The 14742-nt window shown below is 41.2% G+C and overlaps 1 protein-coding gene across 7 annotated transcripts in view; it reads right to left on the bottom strand.

The window, feature by feature from the left end:
• Window positions 1-14742, bottom strand: part of GK (glycerol kinase) — a 109273-nt gene that overhangs the window by 55949 nt on the left and 38582 nt on the right. For all 7 annotated transcript variants that reach the window (XM_089653014.1, XM_089653010.1, XM_089653011.1 and 4 more), the window contains 3 exons: window positions 10119-10198; window positions 1465-1602; window positions 707-816 (listed from right to left, as the gene is read on the bottom strand). In XM_089653014.1, the coding sequence (XP_089509140.1) occupies window positions 707-816; window positions 1465-1602; window positions 10119-10198 (328 nt within the window). The remainder of the gene's footprint in view (window positions 1-706; window positions 817-1464; window positions 1603-10118; window positions 10199-14742) is intronic.

The following is a 14742-nucleotide window of genomic DNA, read 5'->3' on the forward strand; positions in this document are numbered from 1 at the left end:
CAGTGAGTCAATGAGGGGTGCAGTGGGGTGCAGGGCCGAGCTGTGCTCTGTGTGTGAATGGACAGTGTCCATTCACAAGACTGCAGCCCGGAACAGAGCCTGATCAAGTGCCCCCATTACAAGAGGCTTGCTATTGGGGGCACTCGGCAGGGGGGAGGAGCCAGGACCACCAATAGGGGACCGAAAAGAAGAGTAATGTGTTGCTCAGTGCAAAATCATTGCACAGAGCAGGTAAGTATGGCATGTTTCTTTTTTTTTCTTTTTTAATGTTAACCTTTAGTATCACAGCATAACAACTGCTATTGGACAGTTTTCACCAGAGCAAAAGCAGAAGGATATTATTAAATGAGAACACTTTTTTCAGTGACAATGTTTAGAGCGGACATTTCCTCCCTCTTGGGTGAGATTTCTACTCTCTGTTGTGCCCCTGGGAACAGATAGCAATAAACCCAGACTAGGGTCCTAATGATTCCCTACTTCATCAAAAGTAACAAAAACACTTAACTAAAATCTAATGAAGGGTATTTTATTTGGGGTTACAAGTAAAACAAAACATTCACCTAGAAGAATGGACTGCCAAACAGGACTGCAACATCAGTGGAGAAGTCGGTGTTCATTTTCATGCAGTGCAAATGAAAACACTGTGCAAAGTACCCAATAAACACTGGATAATCGGAATATAATAAAGAATAAACAGAACACTTACTGGCAGAGCTCTACATCCCACTCCAGAGTGTTGATATTGAACAGCATAGTTCTGCTGGCGTTGGTCGCATCTGTACAGTGCACACCACCATTCTTCCCTCCAGTAAGGCTCTACAGACAGAAGGCAATTAAAAAAGCGAATTCCTATTTAGGCTACCCTCCATTGCACTTTATAAATGACCTGGGACTAAAATGTAATATCCCCTGTAAAAAGGACTGTTGTAACAGGAAAACCTGTTCTCTTCCTAAAGGTTGTAATGGGTTGATATGGGTAGTTGAGTGTTTCAAAAGCCCCACAAAAAATCCATTGCACCAAGAGTAATTCATTCCAGCCTACTAGATCCCTCCCCAACATATCCAACCCTTGTCAATTTCTATATCTGCTATAACATTATAAATCTGGCTCTTCTGTATCCACTAAGCCTCCACAAATATTCCAGACTATAATCAGGCACATTCAGGAAACAAGCCCCACTTCTATTCTCAACATAGATCACGAAATGGTTGTTAGAACCATTTCAGGAGAGACAATTAAAAAAAACAAAGTATAATTGCCTTGAGAAGGAAACATTCAGAGGACTTTAACATACAAATACTGGTCAGATTTATGGTAAGTTTTATTTTGCAGCTTTAGGCTCCTGTCCTTTGTTGTCTGACTCTTTGAATAAACTAGTATATTTGTAAATGCCTAACACACACTGACAATTAGAAATTCAACAGGGTTTATTGAAACAGATTCCATTATGAAAAAGAACTAACCCAGATAATCCAGGAGTCCACAGTTCCAAACATGGCTCTGTCTTCCTCCACCGCATGCCTAATTTCTTCCACGTTGTCCAACAGCCACCGCAGTTTTACTGCACTGAAATAGGTGCTCAGAGGAAGACCAGTTCGATTCTGAAAATAACAGTTCCATTGAGGGTAAAGCCTTCGGTTATTAACTTATTGGTTATTTCTTTTGTATGGTTAATACAATTTCATGTGCGCACTATATCTAAAAGATCCAAGCAAAACATTTTCTTTTAAACACTTGTCTCCTGAAAAAAAGTAATAGGAGGCTTCCTAATGAAGACACAGATGGCACCAAAAACTTGATAGAAATGCCACACTACTAAAAATATCTATTGTTCTGTACAACAGCTGACAAATTGACAGAAAGTGAGGGAAATTAACTCCCCAAATAGAGAGACAGCAATAATAAAATCCCCACCCATTATTAAACTCTACAGAAAAAGTTTTGGCAATGTTTGGGATTTAAGTGATGCATGCCTTTATAAAAAAAGGCAGCTGCTGTTGACTTTAGCAAACCTATGTATAGACTAGTTCATTTGCAAGTAAAATCCAGGGATCAGTTTGCATATGCTGGAAGTGAAATTGAATATAAGATGCAGTGGGTGACAACATAACCGTAAATGAAAAGCAGCTCTTTCTAGACACCTTCAATTACGCGACCATTTGCAAGATATTTATTTAAAGGAAACCTATGATAAGAGGAACATAAAGGCTTTCTTTGTTGATCTCTGCTTGTGAAAATGCATTTTGCCTGGAAGTTATACTAACACTTTTACTTCAGTATGAGTTAATGACTTCCAAATACATTTTACCATGTTCCCCACCTGAATATTTGCTATGACCCAGGGATGCAGAACATATTTAAGCTTAAGGGTTTTCATTACAGCCAAGCACCAAGCAGTTTCAGCATTGGCAGCTCCCATATTTCACAACTGACAGGTCTACAATTTTACAAAGATATTCATCAGGTTAAATATCTACAGTGCAACTTCCATCACTGCTCAGAACACAGAAGTAGTAGCTTGAGAACCCAGAAACGTTAATGCAGTAACTCCACAAGACCAGATGTCTCAGTTGAGAGTGGAGTGGGGCAGAGGAGTTTGACAGCCTTCTTTAGGTCTATATAAAAAAAAAAAAAAAAACTGGAAATTTTTCTCCCCAGCTGCACTAATGCGTAATTTACCACAGCATGTAGCACATGACATTGTTTGGGGTAATACATTATATATATTGTTGTTTTTTTTTTGAACTGTGGAATATATTCAGAAGTCACTCTGCAGTATGGTTTGCTTTAAAAAAAAAAATATTATATATATATATATATATATATATATATATATATATATATATATATATATATATATATATATATATATTTTTTTTTTTTTTTTTTTTTTTTTTAAGCAAGCCATACTGCATACTGCAGAGTGACTTCTGAATATATTCCACAGTTCAAAAAAGTGTGATTTGCATTTAAAGTACATGCCCACCTTTTCCTGTGTTTAAAGTGGAGTCACACAAAGTATGAACGAGGTCAGCACTGCCCAGATGTGACATCCAGCGGTGTCTAGCTGTTCTCTGCAATTAGTTAAGCATCCCCTAGATGTCATCATATACAAAAGACAGACACTTCAGCTGAATCTATCAAAAATCCAAAATCAAATTAAGCGGCAAGCCTCAGTGTAGAACATTCTTCGCTAAAACAAAAACCACAACACAGCAGCTGCTAAAATGCACATATTAACCTTTAGTATCACAGCATAACGACTGCTATTGAACAGTTTTCACCAAAGCAAAAACAGATGGATATAGCCCTTCTTTAAGGCTGGTTACAAACGGTATCAGGAATCATACAGCACCTATGTAAAAATCCCATGCTCACCCAGTGTTACCTGTCCTCCCACGTGGAGAAAAATACCAATGGGAACTACTGTGTCAAAATGAACTTTAATTACTGTTCTAATAATTAGCTTTATTTGTAGGCCAATTGCTTTCCTCTGGCGGATTTGTGCTCTGGCCATACTAATAGGGGCAACACTGAAGCATGAGCACAGTTTAGCATACCTATGACATAGGCTATGCCAAACATACATGTCCTATTTAATTCCTACTTAGCTTGATTACTAGGTGGCAAGCATTGCCTGTACACAGCACTATTATACACAGCAGAGATATCCAGGTTAGCATGCAATTTGGCTTATGTGGAGAAACCTGGTATTGAAAACATTTAGAAACGGTGTAAACCATTTAGTTATTAATCTCTTATTACAGCATTATGTTCAGTTGGAACATATTTTATAAATACATTTGCTATTTTCACTACTAAAGCCAAATTGCTAACAATTGAACCAATCCAGACTCCAGTTGCTTGCAGTTAGTAAAGTTTCCACAAGATGTCAGCATATGCAGTCACATGCTAGATCTGTTTATAAGCAATCACAAAAAAAAAAAAAAGTATGAAAAAAAATTCAGGAAATTCACCATTGACATTCACAGTGAGCATCCCTAATGTGGCCGAAATGTAGCCTTCTAGAATGTGGCATTTAATGTAGCTAGATATTTTAAATTAATTCTTAAGTTAATTCTCAAACTATTCCTCAAAAAAAATCTTTACAAAACTGAGCTCCTAGTTTTCCCCCCAGCCCGCGCCCCCCCCCCCCCCCCAACTTCTCCATCAAGACCAACAACACCACCATCAGTCCCACCCCTCAAGCCAGAGTACTAGGTGTCATCCTAGACTCCAATCTGTCCTTCCAGCCCCAGGTCCAATTGCTGACAAACTCATGTAGACTTCACCTCCGCGACATCTCCAAAATACGTCCATTCCTAACCCCGGAAACCACTAAGCAACTCATTCACTCCCTCATTATATCACGCCTCGACTACTGTAACTCCCTCCTCATCGGCTTACCCCACCGCAGGCTATCCCCGCTTCAGTCTATCTTGAATGCTGAGGCCAGACTCATCCACCTTACAAACCGCTCTGTAACCGACACCCCCCTCTGCCAATCACTCCACTGGCTTCCGATTGCCCAACAGATAAAATGCAAAATGCTATCATTGACGTATAAAGCGGTTCATAATACTGCCCCAAACTACATCACCAATCTGGTATCCAAATACCACCCAAAATGTACTCTCCGCTCCTCACAAGACCTCCTACGCTCTAGTTCCCTTGTATCCTCCTCCCATGCCCGGTTTCAGGACTTCTCCAGGGCCTCCCCCATTCTCTGGAACTCCCTACCCCAATCCATCAGACTATCACCTAATCTCCTCACCTTTAGGCGCACCCTGAAAACCTATCTCTTCAGGGAAGCCTACCCTGCCCTCAGCTAATTACTGAACTCCGCCACTCCATCCCCCACAGCTATTTCCTCCTGTACCTCCCTCCTAGATTGTAAGCTCCAAGGAGCAGGGCCCTCGAACCCCTCGTGTATTGAATCGTATTGTTACTGTACTGTCTCCCATTATAATGTACAGTGCTGAGCAAACTATTGGCGCTATATAAATCCTGTATAATAATTATTATACAGGATTTATATAGTGCCAACAGTTTGCTCAGAGCTTTACAATAGAACGGGAGACAATACAGCAACAATACAATTCAATACAAGAGGGATAGGAGGGCCCTGCTCCTTGGAGCTTACACGCTATACCTTTTACATGCTTCCATATATGCCCAGGAATTTACTCTGTCAACCAGTCTGGCTGCAATGTATTACAGGTTCTGGTTTGAGGAAGGGATTTATAAAAACAAAAAAACAAAAAACATGCACTGCTCACTCAGTAACAGCCACTTCATGGTCTGTAAATGTAGTCAGAGATCAATGGACAGACACCGTACAGAGCACCGTACAGCCTTTAGAGAATATGTAAACACAACATTTCATATTCCTGATATGTACCTGCTGTACCATGTACGTATATGAAAAAGTATCCTGTTCTCTTTGTATTGCTTCCTTTGTGTGAAATCCCTGGTGTTCCTACAAGTCCCTCTGCTTTTTTCCAATGATCAGACTTCTGCTGACACACCTCCCCTGCACAGCCATTCACTGGGAAGACTAGTGTAATGCTGTTTCTCCTCCCTGAGCTCCTTATTCAGCCAAGAACAAAAGTGAAAAAAAAAAAAAAAAAAAAGGTATTTTCTAATGTTTCTTATATCGATACACAAATGTTTTGCATTTCATTTCTATTTTGGGTTGTTTTACAAGGTGAGGGTTTACATATTCTATAATAATGCATGCTATACTGTATGATTATTTGATGCAATTAATTGAATTCCATGCATTATACCTTGGTGTGCGTTAAGGACATAATACATTTACAGCTACAATGGGTGGACTCTTACTGCTGGTGCTCCCCAGGATATCAAAATTGACAGTTGAATCCCACATATTACACAGGGAGCCTTGACTGCACCTATAAATATACAGAGCAGGACCAGCTGTTAAACGGTCAGCCAATTCCAACAAGGCTACTGAGACACAAAACAAGGCTCTATCAGGCTGATCGACTGCAAAATCTGCAGAAAATAATTTGCCCTTTTCATGAGGTAAACTACCTTTCCAGTGAGAACAACACATTTTGGATATTCTAGTAGTACTCTGCTCAAGAAGGGGGAAGAGGGGAAGGCACTTTGCAATCTTAATTCTGAGACGTTTCCCCGTACTATCTGTCAAATTTGAACACAGTGCGGCCATGCGGGGCTCCGCCAACAGAGTTCTGTGAATGAGTGCCTACAAGTCCTGGCAGCCTTAGCGGCTGTGGGATTGTAGTTTTCAATGTACTACCACGGCGCTGTGGAGCACTTTGGTAGTTCATTGAAGCTTCCTGTCAGAATATCTGCTTGTCGTACAGGATGTATGAGCAAGCAGATATACTGACAGCTCTTCAGGAGACCTACATGGCACCAGCGATCTACTGATCACTCGTGCAATGCTTCCAGACAAAATAGATGCACATTTTTTTACCTGCAAAAAAAATGTGCAATTATTATTTCTGTCAAAAAGCTGAACTTATCCTTTAACAGCAAGTAGAATTGTTTTTCAGGAATCCAGTATATATCACACTAGTTTAAGTTTGTGTTTACAGTTACATCAATAGTAACTGCTACAATGGGTAATTACTAGCCAAATGCATCAATGAACGGAAGGCTGAATCACACTAGTGTAGCACAACAACTCACGGAACTTGTTGAACTTGCAGTGCCATTCATTGTTAAAGTGTGTCCATGGTCAATATGCAAAATCATTTTACTCATTTCCATACAATATTTCAATTATTCATAGCCTGTTCTTACTATACTGAATGTTGTTGAAGTTTATAAAATTACTATGTCTGATAAAGTTGATCCAGGGAATATCCTTACTTTGGATCAACTGTGGGTATAGGATTATAACTTTTTTTTTTTTTTTTAATGGTGAACTGGATGGACTTATGTTTTTTTTTCAGCCAGACTAACTATGTAACTATGTGAAGATCCCCATACACTTTCTTCCCTGAATTCTGTGACATGTATTAACTATACACTGTGAGTAGGCACTGCTGTGTAACACACAGAGCCTGCCTTCTGAACTACATAAGAATCACTGCTTGCAAGCTAAAAGGTACTATAGGATATGTAGTTGATATGTACTTTAATTAAACACCAAAGCACATACTCACAAAAATGTGTAAGAACACAGACTAAAAGCGCAAAATGAGGAGAGCTCAAAAAGGGTGCATAAGCTTCTTTGCCACTTTTGTCACATGTAGGGCAGCGCATTGAAAATAACAAGTTGGCCTACTTGCCAAGTGTGACACTGTGCAAAAAAAAATCATGCATATATGTGCAACATCCAATGTCAGGCTACACTTGTTATAATGGGACCTATGGGTGTTTTGTTCTTAAATTAGATCATATTTGGGAAAGATAAACTTTACTATACTCATGTATTTCAAAAATCTGAATTAAAAACACTCATATAGATCCTGACCAATGAAATATAATAACATTTAGATTAGTTGGTCATTTACTGTGACGAATGATAGCCTCATTCCTGGAATGTCCAAATAACTCCATGTTTACGGTGTGCATATTTATGTACTATACAGATAATTTATATTAAGCAACCCCTCATGAAGGGCACGCATTGCAATAATGTAGTATGGTATTCATTCGTTCGGAAGAGAAGATAAAACCTCAAAAATAGCCATAAAAAAACAAACACACACACTAAAAATTCTCTACAGGCTCAACCTCCTCAATTTGAATTTATCAGTGATGCAATATACTGTATATGAAGTTTGATTTTTGACTGTGATAATGTTTCGTAATTTATAAAACGCAAAACGTAGCTCATATATTTTTTCTGAAGTGGTGAGCCTACACTTCTAACTTACTGGCAGGGCCGGTGCTAGACTATTTTGTGCCCTAGGCAAGCCCAGCTACTTGAACCACCCCCCCCCCCCCCCAAAAAAAAGAATAAAACTTCACCTGTAGTTCTACTTCATCCCTTCTAGCACATATCCTCTTTCCCCTCAATCTTTTCACCCTAGTACAAATCCTCTCCCCTAGATCCCCCTCCTAGCATAAATCCCCCCTATCCAGGCTCCCAGCACAAATCCCCCTAAATCCCACTCCTAGCACAACCCCCTCCAAACAACCCTTCCAAGAACAAATAGCCCCCGTACCCCCTCCTGCACAAACCTCTCATTTCAGCACAAATGACGGTTACCCCTCTCCCCCCCTTTCATTGTGTACAGTTCCCCTGGCCTATAAACCCCCCCAAACTTACAGGTGGGAAACCAGGTAGAGGTGCGGTTTGTGCTGTGCTCTCACTCCTGTCAGTGGAGAGATCCTCCATACAGAAGATAACACAGGATCGCTCTTGGAGTGGGCTGTACACAGTTTGCTTACTTCACCCCTATCTCCAATGACCGCTCATCTCTTGATGCAGGGAGTCAGGGAATGAATCAAATACTGAACATACTGATGTAAGGGTAATCCTGAGTTATCTGCTTTATGTTGGATTGCTCCATTAACAGGAGAGGAGAGCACAGACCGCACCTCCCGGCTCTCTCCTATCATTTCTCCTTTGCAGGGTTCACTGCTCCAGACTGCCCTCCCCTTGTCCCAGCCATGAGTGCAGGGATGGGGGAAGGTACAGCGTCCATGAAAAGACCAGCCTGGGAGAGCACAACTGAAATCTGAGAGGGGGCTGTCCCTCCCCAGCACCCCCGTAGATACGGCCATGGCAGACAATAAGTAAACCATCAGCCGCAGCTGTGCTCTAGGCAGCAGCCTAGTTCACCTAGTGGTTGCACTGGCCCTGATTACTAGCCAGTGCAGGGCTTCTCTTGGGGCTCATTTACACTTCAAAATGTGGCATTGGACACGCTTTTTCAAAGCATTCCGAATGCCAATCAAAGCACCTGTCACTAAATAAAATGGTAGGCTTACATTCCAGTTTACACATTACATTTGTTTTGCTTCAAAAATTATACCGCATGTCACTTTCTTGGTGCTTCAAAGCGTCTCCATAGACGTCTATTACAAAGCTCGCTAACAGTGCCTGCAGTTTTTGAGAGTCTTTTATTCAGTTCACTTTGCTTCGTTTTGGAGGTATTGCAGGTATAAGATCTCCCAGGATTTAATGGAAAACAAACAAGCGAACCAGAAAGGTGTCATCAGCAGTCACTTCCAGTTCATGTGTATATATTCCGGAAGTGTCTGGTGCAGACGTCACATCTGGTGTGCAGCGTGGAGCAGCAGGAAGGTGAGCGCAGTCCAAACTGCAGCAGAGCAATTAGCAGACAGCACACGTAGTAAGCAACATGGAAACGCTATAGCAGAAGGTGAATGGGGAACGAAGAGAGAGGATCAGCACAGCTGACAGACTGGAGCAAGATAAACCAGATGTCACATGTGGGGTACAGTGGGGAGGCACTATAGTGGGAGGTGAGCAGGGACCAGAAAGAGGAAGATGAGCAAACCAGAGGATCAGTAGAGCTGGGGGTTACTACTGAGTGGGGTATCAGCAGAGCTGGGGGTTACTACTAAGCAGGGGATCAGCAGAGCTGGGGGTTACTACTGACTGGGGTATCAACAAAGCTGGGGGTACTAGTGAGTGGGACATCAGCAGAGCTAGGGGTACTACTGAGCAGGGGATCTGCTCAAGGAAGGTACGAATAAGCTGGGGATCAGCTGAATGAGCATACCAATGAGCTGGAGATCTGCTGAGTGGGGGGTACTACTGAGCCTCTTTAAAACAAATAGAAAATCAACACACAGAGCATTTGCCAAGCATCAAAAAAGCATCACCAAAGCATCAAAAAGGCATGTTGAAGTGGTAGGCACTTGAATGTGTCTTTAAGTCAAAGCAAGTGTAAATGTGCCCTTATTGTTATTTTGTACATTCCTGAAGTTTCTATACCATGATGTACAGTAAATATTTATTTTTGTTGAACTGATAACAGTTCATCTCCATTTTTGGCATTATTTATGTCACATATTTAATGAATTACTTAAATTTTGATTTTTACTTTGATGAATGGACTCTTATTATCACACAGGATATAAAAAAAACAAAACAATAAAAACACAAATATCACATGTGATAACCGATCGTGAATTGTCTTACCTTGAAAAAATTCTTGTTCCTTCCTGGAATTTTCTTCAACAACCGCTCAACAGTTGACTGGGTCCTCAGGTCAAGCCAAACTAGCAAAAATAATAAGAATAAAGTTAGCACAGTGAATCATTTTTTCCCAGTTAGTGAACATTGAGAAGAAAATAAATATTCACATACAATATTGTCGTCTGACATGAACAGTACAAGTTGGCTTTTGGTGTTAGCATTGCTGTTTTGTATTGCTGTGGAACACAAAACAACAATAAAAACTTCATGTCAACTAGTCTACTAGTTGTCCCCAGAACAGTATCAGAGGGAAAATTCCCTTAATTTGCAGGGATTTCCTCTAACTTACTGTTTGGCTATGGGTCAGGAAGTGAAGGAAAACTTCCTCAATGCGACACAGATGGCAAAAAAACTCATACCTTACTCTACCCAAAGTGGGAAAAAATATGTTTGCCTTTAGTTAGATTTTAATTGTAGAAAGCTGCAGAATTACCCCTAAAGTATCACGCTAAAATATTACTTTTTCCTGTTGGGCACAATGGATAAATTGCAAGCCTGTACAGACTTAAAAAAAATATAGCGAATACCAATTACAAAGTTAGTTATTTCAGCGGCTCCCTAAGCAATGTCAAATATGTGCTATTAAACTATACAATTATATCCCTCACCTTTCATAAAGAGGGGATCTACTTGTAGAAACTGTGCCCCAAAAAAGGCAGGCAGAGGGCAAAGGACTAGTCACCAGTATTGCATGTAGGCTCCACATAGCGGATTTTTATCCATTGCTAACTTACCATACCTTGCACAGTGTCTCTGTGTGGAGGCAACCATTTAAGTATGCCAGAACATTGGTTTCCTCATGTCAGAGCCTACAAACAACAAGTGTGAGCTACACAGTAATGATATCACTAAATCTCACTCCAATTCTGAGACTAACAGTCAGAGGCAACAGTGCCGTAGATCTCACGCTGTAGATATACAGCTATGAGGCTGTATAGGAACAGGAGGGCCTAGACACACTCACATACCAGGATGTGCACAGCTAGTTTTCAGGAGGAATTTCAGACATACAGACTGAGGGCGATTGATAGGTATTTTGTATTTCTTCCATTTGCGAATAATCACTCCAACAGTTGTCTTGTTCTCACCAAGCTTCTTGCTAATGGTCAGCCCATTCCAGCCTTGTGCAGGTCTACATTGTTTTCCCTGACGTCCTTTGACAGCTCTTTTGTCTTACCCATGATGGAATAGGCATTTGAATGGAAGAAAGATTCTGTGGACAGGTGTCTTTTATACATCTAACGAACTGTCGTTAGGAGCACCTTCTTAAATTGACAGGACTAATCTGTGTACCACATGAGCACATGTGGTCTGTGGGAGCCAGAATTATTGTTGGTTGGTAGGGGATCAAATACTTACTCACTGAACTGCAACTCAATTTATAACATTTGTATCATGTATATTTTCTGGATTTTTGGTTGATATTCTGTCTCTATCATTTAAAATGCACCTATGATAAAAAAAATTATAGTGTCTTCATTTCTTTCTAAGTGGGCAAACTAACAAAATCTGCAGGGGATTAAATAATTATTTTCCCCACTGTAGGTACATTTTCACAGTATTGCTAAGACAAGTAATTTTTCTCAGTTGTCCCTATACTCGTCTCTGGCCCTTTACCCTAATCTTTGATCATCACAGCAATCACAGAGCAGGCTCAATATGCACCCCAGGGGCACACAAGGGGGGGTTAGGTGGGGTTCTGGGAGGATGTCAATAGATGCTCTCCCAGAACTGGATGACTGCTCTGTAGCCATCTTTCGGCTATAGTGAGGTCCGCAAATTGGAAGGTGGATGCGGACAGCTGACAAAAGTCCAGGCACCAGGATGCCTCCCTATTGTATTTTCTAGACAAATTCGACAAAAGATATCAAATAGATATACACATGATTATTTGTAGAACTGAAATGGAGAACATTTACATATTGTTAAATCTAAAAAGCACTGACAATTTTCTGATCTTGCAAGGACAAGCAAAATGGTCGTGTTTTCCATTGTTTACATTAATATAAGAAATCACTTTTTAAGTAGAAATGATTTGTTTAATGATTGACATATGTGTCCACTACCCATGTTAAAAAGGTTGTACAAACAAATAGCAGGTTGATAATTTACTTTGCTTAGTCATCTAAATGCAAACCTTTGCACTTCGCTTACTGATATTTTTCACTGAAGCTCACAAATTAAACCTAAACAATGTACTGACACTTTACCTCTTAAGAAGCATAAAAAGGCTTGAAAAACGACATTAGTATGGGATGGAGGCAAAAGATTCTTTACAAATCTGGCACAAAAAGAGCATTCTATTGCTGCATTGCTATTCACACAGCATTGGCTCCACTGAATACAACTGTTGTCTGTATGAGCCTCCAAAGCAGGATGGTCAGCATATTACCATCACATGATTCTCTGCAGTTTGTGTGTACAGACTGTGCCCTATGCCTGGCCAACTGGTCATAAAATTCTGCAGGGAAGGCCTCCTAATTGGAAGAATAAAACAAAAGCTGCTTTTCTTGCTCTAACCATAATCTCGCTTTAAGGTCACAAACACAGTATATGAAAGAATATAAGGCCCTCTCACACAGGGCAGGCTCTACTATGATCAGCAGGGGATCTGTCCACTGATCCCATGCTGATCAGAGCAGGCAGATGACAAGTTCGTGTCCAGTTTATGCAGAGTGGACATGGACAGATCCCGGTCTGCTTTATGGGCGGTCAGGTTTAAACGGACTCCGCTGTATGTTTACACCCGACTGCCCTCCAATCCTCCTGGACTGAGAGGGAGGGATCCCCCTCTGCCTCTTTTTAGCAGACCAGATCAGATATAAGCAGGTGTGAACAGACCCAAGTGCATTTACTGAAAAACTGACAGGTGGAACTGATAGGACCCATTGTGTGAAAGGGGCCTAAGAGAGACTCCAATTGTTTACATGGACAACAAGGGAAGCCCCTCTTCAGACAATTCGGATCATGAAGCCCAAACTGTTATATCATTGAAGTGTACAGACCTATTACTATCAGAACCAAACGTCATCATATACTTTCATTGTAGGTTCAGACAGGTGTTAATGTAGAGTTGGCTATGGCAACAGCAGTGGTCTATGCAAAAAACAAAGCCCACTGGATCGTAAGGGTTCCAAATAAACATCTCATTTGGCACAAGAATAATCAATGCATCTCATTTGGCTAAAAACATCAATTTTCTCACCTGGAAAAAAAATGCAGTTATTTACCTGTTAACTGTGTTTCCTGGAATCTTCCAGGACAGCTTCACATGAGAGATAGGCTCCTCCCACCAGGAAATACCTGATCCACTTTTTCTTAATAAGTGGCCTCTCCGCCCCTGGGATCCTCAGTATAGTAATATAACCAAAGGTCTAGGATAAAACACAAATAAAAAAAACTGTAGGAACAACACATATCTAGTCCATTGTATGACGGAACACCAGCTTATAACTACACACTAATCAGGAGGGAGCTACGCTGTCCTGAAAGATTCCTGGAAATACAGTTAGCAGGTAAATACCTGTGTTTTCCCAAGTTATCTTCCAGGACAGCTTCACATGAGGATTGAATAGGAATACGTACATTAGGGCGGTACTGCCGCTTGCAAGATTTTTCTGCCAAACGCCTGATCCTTGTTGGCGATCAGGTCAAACCGGTAGTGCCTGGCGAATGTACTGAAGCTGGATCATGTTGTGGCCCTGCAGATCTGTCCGGGGGAGGCGCCGGCTCTCTCTGCCCACGAAGCTGCAGTGGCCCTGGTTGAATGTGCTTTCAAGCCAGATGGTGGCGTCAGTGATGCGGTTTTGTATCCTTCTGAGATGGCTTCCTTTATCCATCTTGCAATGGTGCTTTTAGAGGCAGTGTATCCTTTCCTTGGGCCTTGAAATAAGACGAAGAGGCGGGATGAGCGTCTCCATGCTTTAGTGTGCTCTATGTACACGATAAGGCATCTTCTTACATCAGTTTTGTTGTAGTCTCTTTCTTTGGTGTTGCTTGGGCTCCCTCAAAAGGGTGGTATTACAATCTCTTCTGTTCTGTGGAAGTGTGATGCAACCTTTGGCAGGAATGCCAGATCCGTATGGAGGATGATCCTATCCATCAAGACTGTACAGTAAGGCTCTATCACCGACAGTGCTTGCAGTTTGCTGACTCTGTGAGTAGAGACTAGGGCTACCAAGAGGGTGGTTTTGAGGGTTAAGTGCCTGAGAGAACATTTTCCCAAGGGTTCAAATGGATCGTGTTAGAAACTCCTTAAAACTGTTCCTAGATCCCAGAGTGGGCATTTAGGTGCGCATGGGACCCCACATCTAGTGATAGCCCTCAGGAATCTGACCACTAGGGGATCCTCCGCTAACTTCAGCGATTAAGATGACCCTGGCCTGGGACGTCTGTATTTTCTGTACCACTCTTGGTAGTAGTCTGAATGGTGGAAAGGCTTTGGGGACCTTGTACCCCCCCTTGCCTGTTCAAGTATGCAAACGGCTGTCATGTTGTCCAACAGGACCTGAATCTCTTTCCCTTCTATTTTTTCCTGAAAAGCGGCTTGAAAACTGCCGGTAATTCC

Source organism: Staurois parvus, unplaced genomic scaffold (assembly GCF_062004578.1).
Source record: "Staurois parvus isolate SC_StPar_1 unplaced genomic scaffold, SC_StPar_1.0 ptg000696l, whole genome shotgun sequence".
Lineage (NCBI taxonomy): Eukaryota > Metazoa > Chordata > Amphibia > Anura > Ranidae > Staurois > Staurois parvus.